The 13619-nt window shown below is 38.5% G+C and overlaps 1 protein-coding gene across 1 annotated transcript in view; it reads right to left on the bottom strand.

Moving 5' to 3' along the window:
* The window catches only part of LOC110449203 (peritrophin-1-like), a 12501-nt gene extending 5967 nt beyond the window's left edge, over window positions 1-6534 (bottom strand). Inside the window, exons 1-2 of the mRNA XM_021495907.1 lie at window positions 6477-6534; window positions 480-652 (exon numbers count right to left, since the gene is read on the bottom strand). Of these exons, the coding sequence (XP_021351582.1) occupies window positions 480-652; window positions 6477-6534 (231 nt within the window). The remainder of the gene's footprint in view (window positions 1-479; window positions 653-6476) is intronic.
* Window positions 6535-13619: the final 7085 nt, after the last annotated feature.

Below are 13619 nucleotides of genomic sequence, written 5' to 3'. Positions count from 1 at the left end.
GACAAACATTGGACACTTTCCACTGGAGGGGGACACACATTGGACACTTTCCACTGAAGGGGGACACTTACCACTTGAGGGAGACACACATTGGACACTTTCCACTGGAGGGGGACACACATTGGATACTTTCCACTGAAGGGGGACACTTACCACTTGAGGGAGACAAACATTGGACACTTACCACTTGAGGGAGACAAGCATTGGACACTTTTCACTGGAGGGGGACACTTACCACTGGAGGGGGACACACATTGGACACTTTCCACTGAAGAGGGACACTGACCACTTAAGGGAGACAAACATTGGACACTTTCCACTGGAGGGGGACACACATTTGACACTTTCCACTGAAGGGGACACTTACCACTGGAGGGAGACACACATTGGACACTTTCCACTGGAGGGGACACTTACCACTGGAGGGAGACATAAATTGGACGCTTGACACTGGAGGGGGACACACATTAGATACTTACCACTGGAGGAAGACATGTTCTAGCATCTGGACTGTAAACCTCTCCTGTTGGACACTGTACTAAGAACATGCGTCCCCCACCACACTGGAGGAACTTAGTGGTGTCAGAGGGATGTGGGAAGTAGCCCACAGTATCAGTGCCAACACATGGGTCTGTTATTCCTGACAGGGAATCTACAGCAGAAAAATATTACACATAGACCTGCTCATAAACACAGGGTAAAATTTGGAGTAGAGAACATGGTGCACAGGGACCTGATAATAAACACAAAGTGGATCTTAGAATAGAGAACATGGTGCACAGGGACCTGATAATAAGCAAAAATGGATCTTAGATAAAGAACATGGTGCACAGGGACCTGATAATTAACACAAAGTGAATCTTAGAATAGAGAACATGGTACACAGGGACCTGATAATAAACACAAAGTGGATCTTAGAATAGAGAACATGGTGCACAGGGACCTGATAATAAACACACAATGGGTATGTTGTGGCTTCTTAGGTGTGAAGAAAATAATATACATGTTAGAGGAATTTTTCAACCAACATCAAAGGATATGATGATTCCAGAAATGTCAGCACTTAATGGAGCTGAATACTTATCTGTAGATAAAGAGAAACAGCTACAGAAATGGTACTGAGCACATTTGACATGGCAATAGAACATGACACATGTTTATTTTCCAAGGAAAGACAGCTATAACAGGTATGGCACTGAGCACATTTGACATGGCTATAGAACATAACACCTGTTAATTTTGCAAGGAAAGACAGCTATAACAGGTTTTTTGGGCTGAGCACATTGGACATGGTGCTATAGAGCATGAAATGTGTTTATTTACAAGGTAAGACAGCTAAGATAAGCACAAGGTAAGACAGCTACAGATATGGCACTGAGCACATATGATGGTGCTATAGAATACGACACGTGTTTATTTACAAGGAAAGACAGCTACAAAGTGCAGGTATGGCACTGAGCACATATGACATGGTGCTATAGAACATGACACGTGTTTATTTACAAGGTAAGACAGCTTCAGGTTTATGTATAATTAAATAGGTTACACACCGTTTGACCCGATAAAGTGAAATGGAAGCGTGCACAAATAACGCCGAGTTTAATTTATTTTAAGGGTTCGAAAGGTGAGTGGAAGTTTTATTGAAATTGAGCTTAGACAGTGGTATTTATGTCAGTTTATTTAACTGTTACTTTAAAGACTGGTTGTTTGTTTATGTACATATCTGTGAAATTTGGAGTCGAAATAACATTGTTGAAGGCATTTGATGAGGGACTTACTTTGTACACTTTAGTTTCGTTTAAGATTTACTCTTTGGGTCGAAAAAAATGCGGATAAACGCGCACACACATCTGGCAATACAATATAACAATATTAACACATACACCAACTTATTATGTATATATGTTTGATCCCCTTTCGTTTCGTTGACATGTATTTACACACATCCGCTTCAGTTTCAACAAATTTTATTGCAAAAAATATGCAAAGGGATAGATAGGGCATCAGGCCAAGCCTATATAACCTTCTCCTTCACATCCGCTTCAATTTCCGTTTTCAAATAGCTTCTTATATCTTTTCTTCTCTTGTTAAATAATACCAAAGGACCAAAGGCCAGAAAAACGTAAGAGTGTAATAATAAGATAATTTGATTGTTGGAATCTTCTAGTGGGTGATATGTGCCTCAAGGGGAATCTGTACATAATTTCTTTCAGTTATATATTTTACTATCATTTCATTTTCATTATCACTTAGACTTTTGATAATGATCTTGGTAAAACAATACCAGGTAAGGTTCAACAGATTTTAAAAGATATTTTGTTCGTAAAAACATGGTATTGTATTATGTTTTATTCAACACTCTTTAAATGAATCTCCGTGTTTACTTTGCCTATTGCTCGACTCTGTGTTTTTTTGTGCCGAAAAGAAGCAATCCCTCCTTAAAATTAAGCATTTGTGCGAATTGCACGAGGTCCTATAACTTGACATTACTCAAAAGTCTTCAGTAGAGGTTGCCAATCGTTACTATCTATGTAAACTAGCCGAAGAAGGACCATTTTCCCAGTTAATTTTACACCTGATAAATTGTATTGCGTTATTTATCCATGCCCTGGTTCATTGATCGGAATGTCCAGTGTTGAGGAAGCTTTCGAGTCAGAAAAATCTTCTTTAAGATATAAAAGTACTCACGTGCAGGGGCGGATCCAGAAGTTATTTAGGGGGATATCGATGTCACCATTCCAGATTTTGATACTTTAGCAGTGTATTTTAAAGGGTATTTACGTAATTTTAAAGGGTATTTTTAGCGCATCAGAGGGGGTTTTGGTGGCGGTGGAAGAAATGATGAAAAATGGATACACACGTAATTAAAAAATAAAGTCCAAAATGTTTGTGATGGTAGACAAATGGATTACATGATTCTGAAATCCAAATTTCAATTACAAGACACGCGAGATAGGTTATTCTAATCATACTCACCACAACTTGCTCGTGTCTGATGGTTCTCTGAAACAAAGGCAGTAACCTGTTCAATTGAGAACATCTATCAAAATTTCTTAAAAACGTCAGGTGTTCATCGTCAGCATATCTCAACGTTGACAAATCTAGCGATATAAAAAAAACATTTGCGTCTGATGTTATATGTTTATACTTTTAATATGAATTTGGCTTCAAAGCTTGGATTCTTTTACGATATTTCAGTGTCTTTGTCTTTCAATGTAGTTTATTGACATTATGTGGGCGGGGCTGACTACTTCAGTGACAGATATTGTCCAGGATATTGACACTATGTGGGCGGGGCTGACTACTTCAGTGACAGATATAGTCCAGGTTATTGACACTATGTGGGCGGGGCTGACTACTTCAGTGACAGATATTGTCCAGGTTATTGACACTATGTGGGCGGGGCTGATTATTTCATATTTCAGCTACATATAATGTCGAGTTATGAACACTATGAGGGCATGGCTGGTTACTTCAGTGACAGATATTTCAAAGTTATTTATACTGTGTGGGCGGGGCTAGTTACTTAAGTGACAGATATTTTCAGGCTATTGACACTATGTGGGTGGGACTGGTTACTTCTGTGTACAGATATTTCATCGACTGTGGTGATACGGCAATAATTGACAGTGTGGTAATACGATATGGCTATAATTGACAGTGTGGTGATACGATATGGCTATAATTGACAGTGTGGTGATACGATATGGCTATAATTGACAGTGTGGTGATACGGTATGGCAATAATTGACAGTGTGGTGATACGATATGGTTATAATTGACAGTGTTATAATACGATATTGCTTTAATTGACAGTGTGGTGATACGATATGGCTATAATTGACAGTGTTATTATACGATATGGCAAAAACTTGACAGTGTTATAATACGATATGGCAATACTTGATAGTGTGGTAATACGATATGGCTTTAATTGACAGAGTGGTGATACGATATGGCTATAACTGACAATGTTATAATACGATATAGCTATAATTGACAGTGTGATGTTACGATATGGCTAAAATTGACAGTGTTATAATACGATATGGCAATACTTGACAGTGTGGTAAAACGATATGGCAATAATTGACAGTGTCGTGATACAATATGGCTATAATTGACAGTGTGGTGATACGACATGGCTATAATTGCCAGTTTTAAAATACGACATGGCTGTAATTGACAGTGTTATAATACGACATGGCGATAATTGACAGTGTTATAATACGACATGGCTATAATTGCCGGTACTATAATACGACATGGCGATAATTGACAGTGTGATGATACGCCCTGTATGGGGTACAGAAGTACGATTTGACTATTTTATCACGGTTAAAGTGACACTACGCCCTGTATGGGGTACAGAAGTACTATTTGACTATTTTATCACGGTTATAGTGACTCTACGCCCTGTATGGGGTACAGAAGTACGATTTGACTATTGTATCACGGTTATAGTGACACTACGCCCTGTATAGGGTACAGAAGTACGATTTGACTATTTTATCACGATTATAGTGACACTACGCCTTGTTTGGGGTACAGAAGTACGATTTAAATATTTTATCACGGTTATAGTGACGCTACGCCCTGTATGGGGTACAGAAGTACGATTTGACTAATTTATCACGGTTATAGTGACACTACGCCCTTTATGGGGTACAGAAGTACGATTTAACTATTTTATCACGGTTATAGTGACACTACGCCCTGTATGGGTACAGAAGTGCGATTTGACTATTTTATCACGGTTATAGTGACTCTACGCCCTGTATGGGGTACAGAAGTACGATTTGACTAATTTATCACGGTTATAGTGACACTACGCCCTTTATGGGGTACAGAAGTGCGATTTGACTATTTTATCACGGTTATAGTGCCACTACGCCCTGTATGGGGTACAGACGTACGATTTGACTATTTTATCACGGTTATAGGGACACTACGCCCTGGATGGGGTACAGAAGTACGATTTGACTATTTTATCACGGCTATAGTGACACTACGCCCTTTATGGGGTACAGAAGTACGATTTGACTATTGTATCACGGTTATAGTGACACTACGCCCTGTATAGGGTACAGAAGTACGATTTGACTATTTTATCACGATTATAGTGACACTACGCCTTGTTTGGGGTACAGAAGTACGATTTAACTATTTTATCACGGTTATAGTGACACTAAGCCCTGTATGGGGAACAGAAGTACGATTTGACTATTTTATCACGATTATAGTGACACTACGCCTTGTTTGGGGTACAGAAGTACGATTTAAATATTTTATCACGGTTATAGTGACGCTACGCCCTGTATGGGGTACAGAAGTACGATTTGACTATTTTATCACGATTATAGTGACACTACGCCTTGTTTGGGGTACAGAAGTACGATTTAAATATTTTATCACGGTTATAGTGACGCTACGCCCTGTATGGGGTACAGAAGTACGATTTGACTAATTTATCACGGTTATAGTGACACTACGCCCTGTATGTGGTACAGAAGTACGATTTGACTATTTTATCACGGCTATAGTGACACTACGCCCTTTATGGGGTACAGAAGTACGATTTGACTATTTTATCACGGTTATAGTGACTCTACGCCCTGTATGGGGTACAGAAGTACGATTTGACTATTTTTCATTGTAGTTGGCACTTTGAAGTTATTTGATTCGGGTTGTTTCTCTTGATTACAAATTACATTGAACAATATGATATGTTTTTCTGTCGCGTTATTACTTCGTGGTTACATTGAGTCACGAACATAAACTGTCCCAAGTTGAAACGTATCGGTAGACCGCGAGTAAACGTTAAACTGCAAAAAAAACACCCATGAATGTTTCGTGTTGCACGATTAATCCTGTACTTGTGACCTTGAAATAGGAACGATTTTAATTTGGCTAGTGACAATGACTTTTACAAATAATTACGGCAGCTTGAAAGTAAGTTAAACGGAATCCATTTTTCGACAAAAACATATTTCTTCATATTTTCAGTGTTGTTTTCATGTGTTGACAGCCTAGTGAGGTATAGCATGCCGAAGGTTATTGATAATGTACTGCATGTATTCGTGTTCATAAATATAATCTTTTCAGTACTAATTATTTGTTCTTGTTAACGAGATGGTATTTCATCTTTTTCTTTGGTCATATATCTTATTAAAACATCGATAAAATGTATAACATGCAAATCGATTTGAAGAACCCTGGTGTGTGAATATCGGTCTCGTGTTTGGAGTTGTTAGTGACGTAATGCACCGCAGAAATATGATTACTACAAAAAAAAATTCATTCCTTGGAAAGAAATATCAATGTTCATGTATGCCGTTATGCTTTGTACAGCAAGGTGAGCTAGATCTATGAGTAAAATTCATGTCAATCCAATAAAGAATGTCTCCCCCTCAAGGACCATATATGTGTTATGTACCAGTAATATCTTGAAAAGGTCACAGATTCTGGATTCTTACCTCGAATGTCGCTACCCAGAACCAGAGAGACAAGCACTGCAGCGAGAAACACCTTCATGGTTGTGTCGGAAACAGCTGCTTCGTTGACGGTGATGTGTACAGGTAGTTTGCGCGTGTGTTACCTGCATCGCTGTGTGCATTTTATATACAAGTGTTATGGTGCTAATAAAACAGGGGTTAAAGGTTTTCAGCATACACCCTATGTCGCGTAGTATGGTCGCTAGCTGTTGGGGCGATGTATCTGTTTGCATACTGTTAGAGAGACGCTGACATGCATTATAGGTGTGAATTAATAGGTTTTTGTGTATGCGCTCAAGTCTGGGTTTTGTTCAGTCATTTAAGAACTACTTATCTATGGAAGTATATCGGCAATACATCCGACAGTGTCCACTTGAAGTAGTCAAAAGGTTGTGTTTGATTCGTTTTAACCAATACAGAAGTGTTTCAATATCACGTCCGTCACACATAAATAAACGTCAAACACATTGTTTTGAAAGTAAAGTCTTAAAAAATAACCAGTATATAAATAAACAACAAAAAGTAATAATAGTAATTAAACTACCACACATATGGTAATGGCGATGTAAAACATAACCCGAAACCGAAATAGGTATGGCATTGTCAATAAACCGAAATCCACATCAGATGGACAATAACCGAAATCGACATGGGATCGTCAATAAACCGAAATTGACATGGGATCGTCAATAAACCGAAATCGACATGGCATTGTCAATAAACCGAAATCCACATCAGATGGACAATAAACCAAAATCGACATGGGATCGTCAATAAACCGAAATCCACATCAGATGGACAATAACCGAAACCGAAATAGGTATGGCATTGTCAATAAACCTAAATCCACATCAGATGGACAATAAACCGAAATCGACATGGAATCGTCAATAAACCGAAATCCACATCAGATGGATAATAAACCGAAATCGACATGGGATCGTCAATAAACCGAAATTGACATGGGATCGTCAGTAAACCGAAATCGACATGGGATCGCCAATAAACCGAAATCCACATCAGATGGACAATAACCGAAACCGAAATAGGTATGGCATTGTCAATAAACCGAAATCCACATCAGATGGACAATAAACCGAAATCGACATGGGATCTTCAATAAACCGAAATCGACATGGGATCGTCAATAAAGCGAAATCGACATTGGATCGTCAATAAACCGAAATCGACATGGGATCGTCAATAAACCGAAATTCACATGGGATCGTCAATAAACCGAAATCCATATCAGATGGACAATAAGCCGAAATCGACATGGGATCGTCAATAAACCGAAATCGACATTGGATCGTCAATAAACCGAAATCGACATGGGATCGTCAATAAACCGAAATCCACATCAGATGGATAATAAACCGAAATCGACATGGGATCGTCAATAAACCGAAATCCACATCAGATGGACAATAACCGAAACCGAAATAGGTATGGCATTGTCAATAAACCGAAATCCACATCAGATGGACAATAACCGAAACCGAAATAGGTATGGCATTGTCAATAAACCTAAATCCACATCAGATGGACAATAAACCGAAATCGACATGGGATCGTCAATAAACCGAAATTGACATGGGATCGTCAATAAACCGAAATCGACATGGGATCGCCAATAAACCGAAATCCACATCAGATGGACAATAAACTGATATCGACATGGGATTGCCATTATCCGAAATCAACATTGAATCATCAATAAACAGAAATCAAAACATGACGTCACCGACAATAGCCGATCTATAGCTATGGTTTCGTGAATATTTCAATAAAACGAAATGGAATAAAAAAAAATTCCACATTTAGTTGACATTACAGTGTTTGACAAAGCTATTATGCATTGAGATGTTACACCCTTCGTTTAATCATAGCAACAGTCTAGTTAAATTGCTTTCACAGCGGCTCGTGTCCAGGCAGTGGTGACTACACACTTTGACCCGAGATCGTGGTAGTCCAAGGTCGGAGTGGCCACACGTACCGGCGTCACTAAGGCCTTATACAGTTGTAGAAACTTCAGATTTATTCAAAATCTGTTTAAAACACGGTTTACCGTGATTTCTGCCCATTTTAAATTCCAGGAAATACATATCGAAATTAGAATTTCATATTTTAAGACGATATCAGATATTCGATTTTTTCTCGATGCGGCATTAAGTTTGTACGTAAGGCTATCAGGGTCACCGAGAAAATAGTATTGTCATAATAACGACATGATTTTGTCGAAAGTCGTAATAACGACATACTTACGAGAAACTCATTCGTTATAGCGACATAACTTTGCTATAAGGTCGTTTTTACGAGATAGTAAGCCAATAGTTGTTATTACGATATATGTTGTCGTTATGAAGTCATTATTATGAGATGCTATGTAGTAATTGTTATTACGAGATAGCTATGTTGTTTTATTATCAGAGAGCTTTGCTGTGTCGTTATTACAAAACAAGCAATTCGTTAAGATAAAAATTGGTTACATGTATTACGAGACAGCCATCTCGTTATAACGATATAGTAATAGGTTACATGTTTTAAGAGACAGCCATATCGATATTACGAGATAGTGATTGATTACATGTATGACGAGAAAGCCATATCGTTATTACGAGATAGTAATTGATTACATGTATGACGAGACAGCCATCTCGTTAGAACGAGATAGTAATAGGTTACAAGTATTAGGAGACAGCCATCTCGTTACAACGAGATAGTCAAAGGGTACAGGTATTACGAGACACCCATCTCGTTATAACGATATAGTCAAAGGTTACAGGAATTACGAGACAACCATCTCGTTATAACGAGACAGTAATTGGTTACAGGTATAAGGGGCAGCCATCTCGTTATTATGATATAGTAATTGGTTACATGTATTACGAGACAGCCATCTCGTTACAACGAGATAGTCAAAGGTTACAGGTATTACGAGACAGCCATCTCGTTATAACGAGATAGTCAAAGGTTACAGGTATTACGAGACAACCATCTCGTTATAACGAGGAAGTAATAGGTTACATGTATTACGAAACAGCCATCGCGTTATAACGAGATAGTAATTGGTTACATGTATGACGAGACAGCCATCTCGTTATAACGAGACAGTAATTGGTTACATGTATTACGAGACAGCCATTTCGTAATAACGAGATAGTAAGTTGTAATTATGATATAACACTTGTAGTCAGTGACCAATATAGGCTACCGTATGTTTGATATAGCTGAATCGTGTCGACACTTGGCGATATTGTTTTAAACGTAACATGTCAGTAAAAGATACTACGTAAAACGGTCTAAACCGATCTAAAAAAAATCCTTAAAGACTGTTTAATTTAATCAAACTTCTTAACTGATGATGGACACTATCCTATTGGAGCGTTTTTGTTTAAATGTTTGTGACTTAATCAAACAAGACGTCTGTGTTGTTAATGCTTTGAGTTTACAGAGGCTTTTTATGCCATAGAGATGCAAAACTTTTGACTACTTAGGGTGGTACCCACGAGCTTCTGTGACGTAGCACGTGTAACCTTACACTTATATAAAACCGAGCGCAAGCCAAAGATCGCGTGTCGTACCAAAATTACCAGAGGGAGCAGATCGCGTCGTTTTTTTCTATGAAAACACAAATATGAAAGTCTTCATATTTATGCTGTGTTTGGTGTTGGCTGTTGCAGTTCCACGGAGAGGTAGGTTTCATTTTTAAATCAATAAGATCGATATTTGGATTTGTTTCTTTCCCTGAATTACCGTAAGTGACAGACGCTTTTACCTTTTATACAAATGTTTCTCTTCATTCATTCTTAATTAATTTTCTTAGACTTGTTTCGTATGTGTGACTGTGTATATATTTAAATTAACAAATATAGCGGGAAACACGCGGGTAAGATGCTTGTCGTTCTTAAATACATTTTTCATTTTAATAAATTAAATCATTTACAAAGTTAAAAAAGGGGGGATTCAATTGAATAACAGGGAACCTTTTTAAAACAGATATGTTAGGGAAATTTAATCTAACATTTTTATACATAAAATGTATAAGTGATTTTAACGAAAATCAATCGTGTTTTGTTTTCAGAAAAGAGACAGCTGCCGAATTGTGTCAGTGAGTATGCACTTAACAGTTTTCAACGCTCTACGACACACATCAATGATCAGACCTCGACCTGATTCTAACCAAACATTACCTACCTCTACGACACACATCAATGATCAGACATCGACCTGATTCTAACCAAACATTACCTACCTCTACGACACACATCAATGATCAGACATCGACCTGATTCTAACCAAACATTACCTACCTCTACGACACACATCAATGATCAGACATCGACCTGATTCTAACCAAACATTACCTACCTCTACGACACACATCAATGATCAGACATCGACCTGATTCTAACCAAACATTACCTACCTCTACGACACACATCAATGATCAGACATCGACCTGATTCTAACCAAACATTACCTACCTCTACGACACACATCAATGATCAGACATCGACCTGATTCTAACCAAACATTACCTACCTCTACGACACACATCAATGATCAGACATCGACCTGATTCTAACCAAACATTACCTACCTCTACGACACACATCAATGATCAGACATCGACCTGATTCTAACCAAACATTACCTACCTCTACGACACACATCAATGATCAGACATCGACCTGATTCTAACCAAACATTACCTACCTCTACGACACACATCAATGATCAGACATCGACCTGATTCTAACCAAACATTACCTACCTCTACGACACACATCAATGATCAGACATCGACCTGATTCTAACCAAACATTACCTACCTCTACGACACACATCAATGATCAGACATCGACCTGATTCTAACCAAACATTACCTACCTCTACGACACACATCAATGATCAGACATCGACCTGATTCTAACCAAACATTACCTACCTCTACGACACACATCAATGATCAGACATCGACCTGATTCTAACCAAACATTACCTACCTCTACGACACACATCAATGATCAGACATCGACCTGATTCTAACCAAACATTACCTACCTCTACGACACACATCAATGATCAGACATCGACCTGATTCTAACCAAACATTACCTACCTCTACGACACACATCAATGATCAGACATCGACCTGATTCTAACCAAACATTACCTACCTCTACGACACACATCAATGATCAGACATCGACCTGATTCTAACCAAACATTACCTACCTCTACGACACACATCAATGATCAGACATCGACCTGATTCTAACCAAACATTACCTACCTCTACGACACACATCAATGATCAGACATCGACCTGATTCTAACCAAACATTACCTACCTCTACGACACACATCAATGATCAGACATCGACCTGATTCTAACCAAACATTACCTACCTCTACGACACACATCAATGATCAGACATCGACCTGATTCTAACCAAACATTACCTACCTCTACGACACACATCAATGATCAGACATCGACCTGATTCTAACCAAACATTACCTACCTCTACGACACACATCAATGATCAGACATCGACCTGATTCTAACCAAACATTACCTACCTCTACGACACACATCAATGATCAGACATCGACCTGATTCTAACCAAACATTACCTACCTCTACGACACACATCAATGATCAGACATCGACCTGATTCTAACCAAACATTACCTACCTCTACGACACACATCAATGATCAGACATCAACCTGATTCTAACCAAACATAACCTACCTCTACGACACACATCAATGATCAGACATCGACCTGATTCTAACCAAACATTACCTACCTCTACGACACACATCAATGATCAGACATCAACCTGATTCTAACCAAACATTACCTACCATTTCTTGTTTGAATGTAGCATGTCTTGTTTGAATGTAACATGTCTTGTTTGAATGTAGCATGTCTAGTTTGAATGTAACATGTCTTTTTTTAAGGTAACATGTCTAGTTTTGATGTTATACGTCTATTTTGAATTTAACATGTTTTGACCATACATCTGTCATTAGAACTTTAACGTCTTGTTTTCGGAATATCATACACCTGGTCGTAATATCATACAACTGGTGCTTATACCATACAACTGGTGGTTATACCATACAACTGGGGGTTATACCATACAACTGGTGTTTTTACCATACAACTGGGGGTTATACCATACAACTGGTGTTTATACCATACAACTGGGGTTATACCATACAACTGGGGGTTATACCATACAACTGGTGTTTATACCATACAACTGGTGGTTATACCATACAACTGGGGGTTATACCATACAACTGGTGTTTATACCATACAACTGGTGGTTATACCATACAACTGGGGGTTATACCATACAACTGGTGTTTATACCATACAACTGGTGGTTATACCATACAACTGGTGGTTATACCATACAACTGGGGTTTATACCATACAACTGGTGGTTATACCATACAACTGGGGGTTATACCATACAACTGGTGTTTATACCATACAACTGGTGTTTATACCATACAACTGGTGGTTATACCATACAACTGGGGGTTGTACCATACAACTGGTGTTTATACCACACAACTGGGGGTTAACCATACAACTGGTGTTTATACCATAAAACTGGTGTTTATACCATACAACTGGTGTTTATACCACACAACTGGTGTTTATACCACACAACTGGTGTTTATACCAAACAACTGGTGTTTATACCACACAACTGGGGGTTATGCCACACAACTGGTGTTTATACCACACAACTGGGGGTTATACCTTACAACTGGTGTTTATACCACAAAACTGGGGGTTATACCATACAACTGGGGGTTATACCATACAACTGGTGTTTATACCATACAACTGGGGGTTACACCATACAACTGGTGGTTATACCATACAACTGGGGGTTATACCATACAACTGGTGTTTATACCACACAACTGGGGGTTATACCACACAACTGGTGTTTATACCACACAACTGGTGGTTATACCACACAACTTGGGGTTATACCACACAACTGGTGTTTATACCACACAACTGGGGGTTATACCATACAACTGGTGTTTATACCACACAACTGGGGGTTATACCATACAACTGGTG

The sequence above is a fragment of the Mizuhopecten yessoensis genome, unplaced genomic scaffold (assembly GCF_002113885.1).
Source record: "Mizuhopecten yessoensis strain PY_sf001 unplaced genomic scaffold, ASM211388v2 scaffold4525, whole genome shotgun sequence".
Lineage (NCBI taxonomy): Eukaryota > Metazoa > Mollusca > Bivalvia > Pectinida > Pectinidae > Mizuhopecten > Mizuhopecten yessoensis.
This window is presented reverse-complemented; position numbering and strand designations above follow the sequence as displayed.